The 15494-nt window shown below is 40.1% G+C and overlaps 1 protein-coding gene across 1 annotated transcript in view; it reads right to left on the bottom strand.

Moving 5' to 3' along the window:
• pmepa1 (prostate transmembrane protein, androgen induced 1) overlaps window positions 1-12922 on the bottom strand; it is a 40951-nt gene extending 28029 nt beyond the window's left edge. Inside the window, exon 1 of the mRNA XM_047347754.1 lies at window positions 12404-12922. Within this exon, the coding sequence (XP_047203710.1) occupies window positions 12404-12500 (97 nt within the window). The 5' untranslated portion in view covers window positions 12501-12922. The remainder of the gene's footprint in view (window positions 1-12403) is intronic.
• Between the last annotated feature and the right edge of the window lie 2572 nt (window positions 12923-15494).

Here is a 15494-nt window from a genome sequence, read left to right as displayed (position 1 = left end):
AGATGCTATACACTATTACTCCCCTCCCAATAAGCATAAGTCATACATTTGTGGTTGAGAGGTGACTGTGCAACTATTTCTCTCTAAAATATTTTAATAAGTCAGTATAGTGCTTAAGGAAGCCATTTTTAAAGGCAGCAAGCTGTGCAGTTGCTCTAAGGACCATAAGAGGTCAGGTTTTTTAAGAAACTTTATTTCCCAGCATGCAACAAATGGCTCAACAGTCATAGTTGGGAAGATATTGTGGAAGAAAAACGCTGTCTGAGTCTTTGTACTTTCTGAGCCCACTGCTTCGTCTAGACACACTGTAATCTACTCTGTGTGTATCTTCTTTTGTGTTTGTGACACTTTGAGGAAGAGGGGGTGGGTTGTTGTTACTGAAATGGAGCTTGGTTTGTATCAGACATTGTAACAACACTAGGTTGTGCTTTGTGTCTGAAGTGTGAATATTTGAATATGCAATGGCAATTAGTAGCAATTTAAACAAAAAGGGAGGAGTCAGAGCATCATTTGTGTGTGTTTGGCTGGAGATGCAAAGATGTGGTCCCAGCTGTTTCCTGTGAGCCAGAGGGCAGGGGGAGGCAGACAAAGTCCTTTGTGTGTGTTTGTGCGAGTGTAAGGTCAAGCCCATGGTCATGAGCGTCTGTGACGTGAGTGTGTGGGGGGTAGTCAAAGTGTATGTGCGTGTTTCCCAGACTGAAGTGTCCATTGTCTAGACTTGGTCTCACAGTCAGAACCAGCTGACTGCTGAAGGATTTGGCTCATATGTCTCAGAGCAGATTGGGTGAGAAGTCTCGGGTATACTGAAGCTGAAGTGCCGTCAGCCAAATCAAAAACGTAAAAAATATTGAAACATTACTGGAACATATCTGCGTCGCTGATCAACAGATATGGTGAAAATTGGTCAAATGACCCAAATGTGATTAAATGAGCAGCAATTAAACAGTTTTAACCCACTCACTGATCTTTACTTTTTAGTTAATATAAATATAAATCAAATTTGAAATTAAAAGTTTATTCATCGGTTTAATAAAAACCTGAAATAATCAGTTATGGCCAAATTTAAACTTAGTTTACACTGCTTGTCTAAAACTGCCAAAAGGCTGTTTCTAAATAACATAAAGGAATAACAGACACATTTCAGGAGTCTGTGCTACTGACACAATGAATGCTCCACCTTCCCCTCCTCCCATCCTTCTACTGACCTGATCCCTGACCTTTGCCCTCCCAGACACCCACACTGTCTCACTTCACCCCCGTTCTGCAGATGCAGAGCAACATTGGTTTCATATGCAAAAAAACACCCCCATCAACACAATAAGTATTAGCATATGTGCATGTGAATTTCTAATGGAAATTATTATTTGCTCCGTGTTTGAACTAAAATACTCATGTAGATCAGTTCAGGCTGTGTTATTCTTGTGAAAGTCACATTTGCAGTGATGGATTCATTATATTAAAACAAATTTCAGAGTAGATATGTGAAATCAACAGGGTTTGTTGTTTTCATCCAATTACAAAACTACACAGCAGCACTGTTTGGTTTAAACTGAGTCCTAATAACTAAATACATGTATTTTGGTTTCAGTGAGTTATGTCTTACACATTTCAGAATCTAAATCATATCATCAGCTGATGTTCCTGTTATTTGTTTTAAAGAGAATACAAATTCATGACTGTTTAGACATTTTGGTACAGCTTGGATGATTGTGTAGAACCAGACATTTTAGTCAAACATCTACTGACATCATTTTAAACACAGAACAGAAGCGTTCTTGCACATATTAAGTAGGTTGCAATATAAAATGGTTTTCCAATTTTGAGTACTTGAAGGACACATTTTACATCCTTAGATGAAAGACGTGTTCTGACGAAACTTGGCAGACAAATAACACCTCCTCAGACTAACTAACAAAAGCTAGACACTGTAATTTCTTCTTCAAACAAAATCGACATTAGCATGAGTATTTTGTGCAGCAGACAATCTTATGGCAAGTTCTTCAGCGTCAGATTAATTAGCAGGGGACGCTGTAATTCTACCAACATAAACAGACACATTTAGAAAAGCAGACAGTTGCTTTTTTTTTTTCCTTCTCAGACTAATTAACGTGAAACAAGAGACAATCTTTTCCATGTTGCCACATGTCAGCATGACAGACATTGCCCTTATTTATAGAGCATGCCTCTTGGTCTTCAGACAGCCTCTGTGTGGATTTATTTACTCTGCGTCGCAGACATATAGGGCTGGCTCTGATTTTAGACTAATTAATGGGACATCGTGAGTGAAAGGGCCTCAGCTGAGTGCTGTCTCGTATGCAGATCCGATGTGAGGGGGCGCCAACGCACATACACGCACTCACCCCCCCCCTTCAAAAACAGTGCCAATGAACTTGACCCCTGCACGCATATGCTGCATGCATCTACATATATGCATGATTAGAACGTCCTAATGACTTTTTTGGGGTTATGTGTGTGCTTTTTAGTGTCTAGACTGAGAAACAAAGAACAGCTGAGAGGCTGGATGAAAGAGCTGATAGAAGTAAAGACAAAACGGGGTAAGATAGAAAGGAAGGAAAGACGGTAACAATAAAGACCGTTTTAGGTTAGTGCAGTTACTCGATTTTTAGATGGTCTTGTTTTGGCAGCCTCATATTGTACTTAAAGAATGAATAAAGTATATAATAAAGTATTTTTCCATATTCATTTACCTTTTATGCATTTGAAAGCATTCAGTTCAGTAGTTTAAGAAGGACCTATGGCACCTTTATTTTATTGAGAAAAACCTTCAGTCTGCTAATCAGCTGATCCTCAACCACTTCCCAGTGTGAATCTGATGGTTTATAGAAAAGGAAAGAATTTAGGAAGCCAGGAAACGACGAAGCCAAAACAGGAAAAGAAGGAGGATGAGAGCTGTCAGGACTCAGCTTTCCACAGAAAGAAAACACTACAGCTGATATGCCTTCAAGCAAGGCACTGCACATAGTTGCCCCAGCAGCTGAAGAAGGTGAATCTTCCATTGTCAAGTTTTATTCATAGCTGGAGAACAAAAACAACCAGGTGCTTGGCTGACTTTCCACAGACACAGTATTTCTTCAGAGACAAATTACAGCCTTTTTATCATCCTCAAGGATTAAAGTGAATCCGTCTCTGGGACGATGCCAGCTGTCATTCACAGAACAAAAAAAGAAACAGAAGGGAGGAATTTGATCCACACAGGCTTCAGGAAACACAATTCAAGCGACTGTCTATCCTTTCCTGTGAGAAAATATAGCATGAAACTTCTAGTTTGCTCCACACTAACAGAAGAAATTAGCACGTATCTGCTTGCTCTCACACAATGTATGAGACAGGCAGACAGTAAAGTTTGCATAATAAGTCCAAGAGAGCCGCCAGAGCAGACTTGATGATTTAATTTCCGTGATTCACTGAGTTCCAGCAAAAAAGCGATGGAACGAAACATAATAGCAGAAAGAGAGAAATCAATGGGAAGTAGAAGAAGAGAAGGGAACAGGCAGCACCCAGAAATGTTGTTCGTGTGACAAAATATGTATCTTAAAACATTTATCTCAAAGTTTCTAACAATATCCAACCAATGGTCATACCATTTGAAAATGGACCATTAAATGAAAACAAGCAATATAAGCAAACAACGTAACATTTGATGTCTTCCCAAAAACTGATAAAGTACACTTCTTTTACTGTTTTTTAGAACCTGTTTAAGTAAAATGACAATGTCACAATTATGTCAGTAATATTAGCAAAAAGTTTGCCTTTGTGTGACAATCAAAGTTGCATTGGCGGAATTACATGCCAGTTGCATCAATACTTTGTTTTGCAATACAAATGGTGTGCCAGCATAGGAATTAATAAGCATCATCTCTGTCACATGGGAGGTGCAGCTCAAACAGGATGTGGAGGGGGACTCATGACAAACAGTATCACACAGCAACAATGATGAACAAAGACTATCGAATGACAAACTCCTTTTGGAAAATTGAAAGCTGTCTCTTTTTAAAACTTCCCATGGCAAACTAAGCTTTGTAATCATTGTTTTTATTGATCAGGAATCATCATCTATTAGAGGTCACCTGATCCAACAAAAAATAGGAGCACGGTGGAGATATGATGGGATATTGAATCTTCCTGAAGCATAATATAAAATTATCCAGATTTAAAAATGATTCCTTTATAAATATTTATCTCTATATGAGAACAAAAATGGTAAGTAGGTAGGCATGAAATGGTACTGCCTGGTGGGGGTGACATGAAATAGTGAAGGAACGCAGCAGCCTGGAGTCAGTGGTGACATGTCACTCTTGGTCATTTTATTCTTCCACCGCTTCATACTCAAACACTTTAACTTTTCATTTTAATGTGATTAACACTAAATTATTGTCAAGTTGACTGATCCGAGCGGACCCCAGAATCCAGACGGACAGGCATAAGTAAAAACGGCTTTATTTTAAGCAAAACAAAATCACTCTCGGGTGGAAGCAGGAATTAAACAAGCAGGCGCAACAGGCACAGACGACAAAGTGAAGTGATGTTTCCGCGACGAGTAAACAGAATGATGGTGTAAATAAAGGGCAAGACACAGGTGAAAGCAGAAACTGATTGGCATGATGCAGGTGGACCGGATTCAGCTGATTATAGACTGGCAGAGTGAACACAATACATGGCAAGACCAAAAGAGAAATCCATGGACACAAACTAACCAAGAGAAACATAACTTACAAGACATAAACTAGAAAACGCTAATAACCGAAAACAATACTAAGAAACTAAAGCACAACCAGGAAAATAATAAAGAGAAGCAAGATTCAAAACACAAACTGGAAATAGGTATAAATAAAACCCAAACAAACACTAAAACACCATTAATCCTGACAATTATGGAGAAAATAGCACTGTAAATATTAATGTTGGAACAGTAGGCAGTCTAGCTTAATATCAATTATATCTTTGCTACTTTCTGTACAACACCGCAATGCAGCGCTAATAGTGGATTATGAGTGAAAAAGGCCTGTGTTTCTGACTAAAGACACGTTTCTTTGTAAAACCACTCATTTCATATTAAGATGCAAAAGCATTTATAAAAAGTACCTGCAGTCAGGAGTCGCCATCCTGTCAAAGACTTGGACCACTCTAGATGAATGTCTCTAATTGCACCTTTGTACTTAAGGAAGGTAACAATGTGTACATAATATCACATTAGTCTGAAACTTTCAGTCATATTGTCAGTCATGTTTTCATGTGTTAATATTTACACAGAATTCACATTTAATCCCATTTGAAGGCTGCATTCATGGTTTTGTGTGTTACATTTTCACGTTACAAATAAATTAGCTATAGGTTGAACCTAACCAGACTGCACTCAAGAAATGAAATCTAAAATGTGTTAGTGAGGTGATATTAGCTGAGGTAAAGGAGTTGAACATAGATCTTTATTCGTTGCACTCTTCCTGTCACAAACACAGCAGTAGCCTCTGCTCCACTATGTGACATTACGACTCCTTTCCTCAAATTTGATAACCAAAATAAATCCCCCTACCCTGCAGCTGAACCCACACTCACTTTGACACATGATATGGATAACATTTATGTTGGCTGTGCAGGCACGCTGTTGACGTGTGGATTTTAGGACATGTAGAAACAAAACACTAGGGAGACGGAGCTACTTAAAGGAAATGATTCTTCAGAGCTGATAGCGTCAATGACTTCACTGCACAGACCCATGGCTAGCCTGTGAGTAATGCTGAGGTCATGTGCTTTGACTCGCCATGTTTGCCGCTTGGAACAGATGTCTCACAACCTAAGAGACCCAAATGAAGGAGGAAAGTTAGACAGCTAATGATAGTCTGCAGTGAGTCAGGGGTCCTGCAGCTCTTTGTTTAGGTAGTTTAAATGCTTTTAAATGCAGGTGTCGGATATGCAGGAGATGGAATGCTCTGCTTTAGAATTGCATCTACAGATTTACAGAAAATTAGTTTTTATAGTTTTTTTTCCAAGTGGTCTTCATCAACAGTACTCAGGTTTTCTGAAGGTCTGGTATGTTGTTTTGTGGGGGTTTTTTGGCAGCTCTTGAAAAATGTTTCCGTCTAGCACCTGACCATTTGCTCCTAACCTCAAATGATAAACTGATGTTGGGCTACACATAACACTGACTCATAACGTTTGCACAAATGTGTATTAATATATGCTCCTTATTCAATAAGTAATAACCTAAATATGTTAGCACTAACTGGCATTTAAAATAGCAAAACTGGCTGGTGTGCTTTTGGATTCTCTGATAATATAATTTTAATTCTGGCCGCCTGTGTTTCTTCCTATTGCCCATCTGCAAAAATTAATTTCCAGCTGGCTTTTATATTGGTGTTGTGACTATGAATCTGAATATATTATTTAATATTTAATATTAATAACTAAATATTTTATCAAATAATATTTCGGTCTGTTAAGGGTTGTCCTATGAATACCAGCCCAGTAAGGCGATGGTATCAGGACAAAATAGAAAGGTGTGAGATGAGCTCTGACATTACTGAACAGCATAAACTCTGCACATATATGAAATTAATTCACACAATTTCTTAAAATACAAGAATTTATTAACAAAAATAAGTCTACTCAAAGTCAAACATATTTCAATCAAAAAACTCTTTACTATGCTAAAACAATCCAACTAAACTACCAAGCAGAATTAAAGAATAACAAAGACTAATGGGCTATGTACAATATAAACAAGTTGATTAAAGATGATTGAAAATCATGACCAAAAGAGTGATGCAACATTACCATGCAATGTTTATGTTTGAGAACCAAGGATTATCTTGAAGAATCTGGAAATGAAGTTAAGTTCGTCTTGGAACCAACTTGGGCAATAATTGGTATACCTTTAGGCAACCATTCACAATGCAAGATCAGATAAAATATTATTTTAATAAAATAATGTTTCTTTCAAAACACACAAACACAGAACACAAAACTGAGCACGTGCTGAGCAGATAGCCTGCTAGCCCCAAGATAGCTGAGCTCAACACAAACAAAACCAAACTTCATAAAATTAAAACGTTTAGATTATTTCATTCTAAATACTTCTATCACTCTTCCCAAACCCTAACCTCGTATGTGAACCGTGCTGAGGAGAAGTGTCCGGGCAACGACGAAGTTTGAAGAAAGCTCTGTGAACAAAAGGTTAGCTTCAGCTAAACTCCAAAGCTTTTTTTTAGGGGGGGGGGGGGGCGCTCTGCAGTCTCTGTTGTCCTCCTTCCAGACCGGGAAACCGCTCCATTAGGCGTCGTAGAGACAGCATCTCTGCAGGGAATTCTCTGCAAACAGTTTGTTTTCTGTAGATCTCAGAGAGAAAAGTCAAGCAACGCTTTTACTTAATCACCCCGTTCATGAATGAATACTGGGTACACAAACAGTGATTCATTCGTACTTAACTTGTGCATATGATCGCGTGATCTTATGACACCCTTGGATCCAGTTGAAGAGTTTTGTCTGTTTGCCAGCAAAGAGACATTAGTGCGCTGGGTCTCTCTGTCCAGGCCCCTGTGTGACCCGCGTAGAAGAGATTGGTTTCTTGGGAAGGTGGGGGTTTTATACGGCCAGTGGCATCATGGGAAGTCCGCTGTTACCCCTTCTCTTGGCTGTGCCGGAAGTAGGTTAAATGCAATTTATTTTGGAAGTTCCAGAAAAGTTTGTACCGCATCTTTCATGTTGTATCCATGGCTGTGGGTCCCAACATTGGAGTACGGAGGGGTAAAAGTGATAAGCACTCCAGGAATGTTGCAGTCATTCCTGGGGTATGCATATTTTAGCCATCAGAAAAGTATGTTTAAAATCTGACTTTAATTACCTTTCGACTGTAGAACATACGGTATGTTTTAGTTTATGAGTAATTACAACAAGATGTTCTAGCACATTTATTCAAAAGGCACAATGATGTGCTTTTATATCTGTGTTATTGGAGTGTTGGTTAAATGTTGAATTTAAATCTTTATATTTTACTGTACATTTATTTTGTATAATGCTGCTCAGGGACCATCCATCAATCCATCCATCCACATCCGCTTTTCTGACACATGGTTGCTGGGGCAACACGTTGAACAGGAAAACCCAGAACTTCCTCTCACTGGCAACACTCTCCAGCTCATTCATGGGATATCTCAACTGGCTTGAAAGCCAGAAAGGATATATGGTCTTTGAGGAAGATCTGGGTCTGGCCCAGGGTCTCCTACTGGGGGGACATGCCTTGAAAACCTCAATTAGGTGTGGCGTGCCCCGGAAGCATCCTGATCAGACAGGACTGGTAAATCTAGAGCTTTCCTTTTTAGCTTAGCTCTTTCATCACCACAGCACCCCCACCGACCATCACCACTGAACAAGACACCAAGATAACTTGAACTCCCCTGGGTGATACAGTGACATCAACTCCAACAGAACCACATCACCTGCATAAAGCTAAGATGAGGCAGAGAGGTTCCCAAAATAGACACCCTCCTCTCTACGACTATGTCTTCAGATCTTTCAGATCCTTGCCATGAACATCACAAAGAGGAGCGATCCAACGTTTATGGGAACACAGCTCTTGCTTTGGTTATATAAGGACTGGAAAGCTATTAAAACATCCCTGGATCCGGGACCAGTGGGACAACTGATGAAACTCAGCAGAGTGGCTAAAGGTAGCTGAGATTATTGCTCTTGTCAGTGGTCGCTCAAATATTGACCTTCTAAAACACAAATTTCTCACTTTTCAAGTAACTGACTAAACATATTTCATGGTATGGAGGGACTGAGCCTTTAAAACATATTTGATACCTGCAACAAAACATCAGATCGCATGTCTGCTCTCAAATGGGAGCTTTTTTCCAAAACTGATTTCAAGATCTTCTGAGGTTAGACATTCAGGAAACCCCTCCTGTTTCTATCATGTCCCTGCTTTGATCACCACATCTCATGTGTAAAATGTGGATTAGCCTGTGTTTTACTTCCTTTGCTGTGTCTTTCATCTTTCCTGTCACACTCCAGTGAATGCTGCCCAGTACATCTGCAGCGGCTTAAAAATAATCTTGTTTTTATAATAAAGGCCAGTGCATCATTAGTTTCAGTCTGTCAACTCCTACACGATTTTTAGCTCAGCGGAATGTCTCTTTCGGTTCCTTAGTCTCACTTTTACCCTGTTCGTTCTTTCCAAAGAGTTACGACACATTCCTCCCTCATGCCTCTCCTTTTACCGCCTCTCCAGCCTGCCCTGCTCTCCTTTGGTATATCTCTTTCCCTCCTTCTGTCCTCTAGACTAAACATCACGTCTGTTTTCAGACAGAGCAATTGCGTGTTTGTGTCTATCTGCATTCTTATCTGTTCTTACTGTTACAAGTCCAGGCAGCAATCTGATACAAGATTGAAATAGACACACTCTGATGCAGCTTTAGACAGAAGTCTTTGTGTTTGTGAAGTATACATCCTTTAGATTTTGCACATGGAAAATCCTACGTGACTCAGTTAAACATCTTGGATGAACATGAAACAAAACGTCAGTCATTTTCTACCGCTTATTCCATAGTGGGTCACGGGGAAGCTGGTGCCTTTCTCCAGCAGTCTATGGGCAAGAGGCGGGGTACACCCTGGACAGATTGCCAGTCCATCACAGGGCAACACACATACAACCATGCACACACTCATTCATACACCTAAGGGCAATTTAGAGTGACCAATTAACCTAACAGGCATGTCTTTGGACTGTGGGAGGAAGCCGGAGTACCCGGTGAGAACCCACGCATGCACGGGGAGAACATGCAAACTCCATGCAGAAAGACCAGGAATTGAACCCAGGACCTTCTTGCTGCAAGGCAACAGTGCTACCAACTGCACCACTGTGCAGCCCAGAAACAAAACGTGTGCTCCTTAAAATTCTTTCAAACGAGACCCAAACAGCGAGAGAGGGGTGTGGGGGATTATGATGTTGACAAAACTGAAAACATAACCTACAGTTTAAAGTTAGGGTGGCCATAAATCTGTAAATTTCTACATTTTCCAGCTTAGAAAATGAAGTAGCAGGAAGCATTAGCTTTTGCTTCCGATGTGCTGAACACAGACGTGTAATTGTTCATGTTTTTGAGATCTGGAAAACAAGTGGCGGAAGTATGGAAAGCCAAAAGGGTCACAGTCTGAATGCTTTACACAACCTAGGAGGATTTAATAAATGCTGGCAAACAAACCTCCAGGTATTCAATATATGCTACCTGGAGCTCAAACAGGCTCCCTTCAGATTAAGTGTGAGTGTTTAACCTTTTACTTATTTTGTATTTCCATGCAGCTGTGGTTCCAAAACAGCCTAAAATTTAAAGCAAAGCAAGATCTTTAGAAGCCATGAATCAGAGTAATAAAAAAACAGAAATCCAGTTTCCTTTCAGTCCACTCAAAATACTATATTTAATTGTTACTCTGAATATTTTGCCCAACAGACTAAACCAGAGTGCCCAATGCCAGCTTCTTGTGTCAGAGTTGGTTGTTTCTGCACACATTTCCATCCTGAAATGGGAACACAGGCTAATCCTTTAGTATTTTGCCCAGTATGCCAAAACTCAACAAGCACCCACTTGGGACAAATGTCCTGTCAGACAGGCTGCATGGGAAATAAATGACGGATGACACCAGCAAGAACCCTTCTCACACATGATTACTCACAGTGTCTCAAATATCTTTCCTTCCTATTTTCAAACTGGAAAGTCTTATAAAACAACTTGTTAAAATATGCTCTCAACCAATCCAGAAGCTTAGCTTCTAAAGAGATTGTAGGCAAAATAAATTGCATTAAACAGCACAAGAGATTAAAAAACGCTTTCAAGTCATATTATCACATTAAAACTGAGAAAAGACTGGGTAACATTTTATTAAAACCTTTGAGGAACAGTAAACATGCTTCATTTATTTACATGGTATTCTATGACTGTAAAACAAGCTAAAAATGATTACAAAATGAAAATAATAAATGGCTGAAGCCATACTACAAACAAGTTCAAAGATTATTTGATATTTTTCTGCATCTATCATCTAAATAATATAATTACAACGTGTTCCATCTTTGCTTGGCGTTGCAATAATTTGGACTTGAAACAATAAGTCCATAACTCAGCCGGTCAGTCTGCAGAAGATTAATCTGCAAAAATCCGATAATCACTTTGGTGACTTTGCATGTTTTCTTTTTCTTTTCTTTTTTTCTGTAGCTTTGAGAGCAGAAGGAAACATTTATGGATCTTGTTTCTTTGTCTGCTTTGAGGTACATAATATGCATTTAAAATTCAGGGGGGGGGGGGGAGAAACAAAACGAGAGAACGCTGCTGCAGACAAAACTATAAATCAGCAATGAGATGTTATTTCATTCCTGCCCAAACAACTGATTATATTATTATTCAGTGAAATATCACTGACTGTACTCTGCTTTCTAGCCCAAAGAGCTGAAATGAGTCTGAGTCAGAACTGTTGGTGACCTCAGCCGGACTCACTCACACAAAAAAACACACTCACACACACATCCGTCTTTTCATCTGTAACAGACCTCAAGGTATCATAACTGAATACACAACCAGCTGTGGGAAAGCGACTCCTAAAAGGAGGGTCAAAATATCTTACCGCTTCAAACAAAAAGAAACAGACAAAAAGCTCACAGATGTTAACACAACACACACACACAACCTCAACCTACACACACGCGCACACACAGGGATTTCCCGGATACGACCACACACATAAACAGCGCGCACGCGTGCACGCGCAGGCAGACGGCTAGACAGACGTCTGGCTTCACCGGCATGACGAAGCGACGAGCAAACTTCAAACACCCTCCTCTTCTTCTTTTCCACAGGGAAAACCCCACCTTTTCCTCCGCTATTCTGCTTCCAGTGTCCTCGAAGGCAACATCGTGAGAGTTTCGTTTCACTTCAATTCGTTCTGCGCATTAAAATAAAAATAAAAAATCCCAGATAGATTGCAATCTTTTCTGTTTCCTCTATCAGTTTGGTTTTCCAGACGCGACAGAAAGCTTGCGATATTGGTTCGAGCTTAAAATCCATTCGTAGGAACCAACTGCGGGGAAAATGGTTAATAAGAGCAGCTTTTAATAATTCCATGTAGCTTAAATAGTCTATTACCACCGCTAAAAGTTAAGTTGACAAGAAGTCGTTAAAAGACGGAATAACTTGAAAATATTACATGATCAGATTCAAACGACAACGTGAATTTCTAAAGGAAACGTATGCCTTCTGGGAATGAATGGACTATTTCAAAGTGAGCTGAAAACTCATATGCTTTAACATGCAGCTTCACACCCATCATTTCACACACGGACACATGGAGAAAAGGACTGTGCACATTTATAAAAAGCAAAATAAATGTTACTTACTGATTTCCATGTTCTGGATGGAGGTGTAGGGCTTACAGTTACAAGTACAGGAGACATTGGGGGCGGTTGCGTTTAAAACACCCATCAAGTTTAACATCTAACGCCTCCTAAAAGCAGACATAAATGCTCCAAAAGAGGAAGAAATTAAGAGCAGGGGGTGGAGACGGTCGAAAGGAGAGGAGACCGAAAATAAGACAAAATGACCCCCCTGGAAATCCTCCTTTTCTCTCTGCACTCTCTCCAGCCTCCTCTCCTCTCCTTCCTCTCGGTCTGTCCGTCCTCTCTTCGCCTCGGTTCTCTCCTCCTTCCCTCTCTGGTTTCTCCTCCTCTTCCTCCTAAATCTAACTGCCCTTCTATCGATTTATCAGTGTATTTGTCAGTCTTTCGGTGGGCCGTGCAAGTGTCAGACCCGCCGTTTAACGTTGTTCAAATCTACTTCAGTTAGTTTCATTGTCCGCTGGAAGTGAATCAGCGCATCCGTGTATTCCGCCGAGCGACCGGCCACTAAACCGCCGAGGGACTCATGTCTGGTCCTGGCTGCGTCTCTCCCCCCCCTCTCGTCTCTGGGGATTTCTCTCTCTCCCTCCCTCCTCTACATCTATTTCTCTTTCTATCCGTCTGTCTCTCACTTCCAACTTCCACTTTCTTAGTTCGCGCATCACGAATCCCGCATTGAGAATATGACAGAGGGAAAAAAGTTGAAGATTTATCTCACCTCCACTCCATCCGAGCCACGGGGATAAAACAACTTGGAGCATCATTGAATTTCTGTATTATTTTAATGATAAGACGGGCTACTGGGCCATTCCACTAATCAACAAGGGATAAAGCGAGATACACTAATATTAAACCCACATATGACTCAATAACTGACAGACTGTTTCAGCCAGGGAACTATGGGGCAGCAAAATGATACTTATTACCCAATTAAAAGTTGGATAATACAATAAAAAGTGTTAAACCGACATACCATAGGACTACATTTATTTATCCTTCTTTGAATTTTGTGAACACAGTTTTAGACATCATAGTCTATTTCTTCCCATCAGAATTAGACACCCCAGCAGCAGATGTTGCAAGATGTCGCTCTATAGGCAAGCCATTTATTCCGCATAGTGTATATACACTCCGATAGATATTCAGTTCTTTTTTTTTTTTTTATATTGCGTTTCTGTGTTTAATCCTTATTATCATTCTTCTTATTATTATTGGCTGCATTGTTGTTGGCTCTGTTGCCTTGCCTCAACAAGGTTCTGGACTTGAATCTCAGCCTGGGGGTCTTTATGCAGGAGTTTGTATCTCCCCATGTATGCGTGGGTTTTCTAGAGGTACTCTGGCCTTGTTGTGGACTGTCAACCTGTCCAGGGGGTACCTCGGTTCTGGAGATAGGCACCAGCCCACCCCCCGCCAACCTACAAGGACCAGCAGGTATAGATGATGGATGGGTGGAGGGGTTAATGGAATATTATTATTGTCATCTATGGAAAGGAAATTTATTTGGTTACAGGACAACAGTAAAAAATAAGCCTGATTTTGCTTATACAACTAAAAGATTTTCCATCTGAGGAAAAAGTTTGGTCATGGTTCCCACCGAATAGCTAGTGAACATGGTGGACAACCAGACCTGAACATGCAGACAGACAGACAGACTGACTGACGACTGACTGACGACTGACTGACTGACTGACAATTAAATAAACTGCGTGGTGATTACCAAGGTATGTGGAAAACCGTCTTTGAACACATGAAGCCTTGAAACAGATGGGCAACCACAGCAGACCACCAAACCTGGTGCCACTCCTGTTAGCTACAAACGAAAGAAATGCAGGCTACATTTCACACAGAAACAGCGAAACTGAACAATAACATTATAGAACCTTGGCCTGGTCTGTTGAGTCTCCAATGCAGCTGTGTTATTCAAGTGGTAGAGTCAGAAACTGTTGTACACAGCATGACCACATAGATCCATCATACCTTTTATAAATGGTTCAGGTTGCTGATATAGGTGTAATGGCGTGGGAGATATGTTCTTGGTGGACTTCAAGCCCCTCCGTAACAACAGAGAATCATTAAAATATCACAGCCTACCTGTTGCTGCTGATTATACATATCAATCTTTTATTAGCTTCTGAAGGTTTTATGTAGCAGGATAGACCACCATGTCACAAAGTTCAAATTATGTTAAACTGGTTTCTTGAACACAACAATTAGTTCAGTGCACTCCAATGGCCTCAACAGTCAACAAATCTCAGTCCAAGTGAGAATCTTTAGGATGTGGAGGAACGAGATATTGGCATTATGGATTTTCAGCACATATATAGACCAGAACCTCAGGCATGTTTCCAACACCTTATTAAATCTATGCCACAAACAGTCTGGGCCCAACCCAGTACAGGCAATGTGAACTTAATAGAGTTACTGGTCGGTGTGCTTTTTTGAAGGGATTTCAGAAGCTGATCATGGATTCTGGAGAAGAAATTCTTACAGCTTTAGAGTCACAGACTCAAATGCTCCAGTGGACACTGACATCACTGAGACTTTAAGTTTCTACAACTTCTCTATTTACTTCTGGTGATTTTTGAAACTACTCATCCTTCTTTTCTTCATATGGCTGTCGTTTAGGTATCAGTATTTCTATTTCTACTCCCCTCTTTTCTGTTTAGGCCACCACCACAATGTTCAGCTGCTTAGCCATAGCCTGTTTATTAGTCTGGATCTGAAAGTCCCAAAGGATCTTAGATTGAGTTTTTTTGTGGCAATTTCATCCTTGTTTAGTGGTTTTGTGCTAAGTGCATAAGTCTGCCTCTTTTATTTTGACATCTTAAAAGTCAACCACGTAAAGCTTTGCCTTAGAATAAAATCTGATAATTATCTATGGTTACTGTAGGCAGAAAGACAAACAGAAAGGTTGCACAGTGTATAAAAATTTAATTTTTCTTAGTTTTTTGTTAAAACTGCAGCTGTTACAAACTGAGTTTGTGCAGCAAATTCACATCTAAAGCCTCTGACTTGTGTCCACTTGTTTTCTTATGCTAATATAATCACACCGAATTGAAGAAAGAGAAATAATGGCGCATGAGGACATCATGGT

The sequence above is a fragment of the Girardinichthys multiradiatus genome, chromosome 20 (genome assembly GCF_021462225.1).
Source record: "Girardinichthys multiradiatus isolate DD_20200921_A chromosome 20, DD_fGirMul_XY1, whole genome shotgun sequence".
In the NCBI taxonomy this organism is placed as follows: domain Eukaryota; kingdom Metazoa; phylum Chordata; class Actinopteri; order Cyprinodontiformes; family Goodeidae; genus Girardinichthys; species Girardinichthys multiradiatus.
The sequence above is the reverse complement of the archived record's forward strand: the minus strand, read 5'-3'. Positions and strand labels throughout refer to the sequence as shown.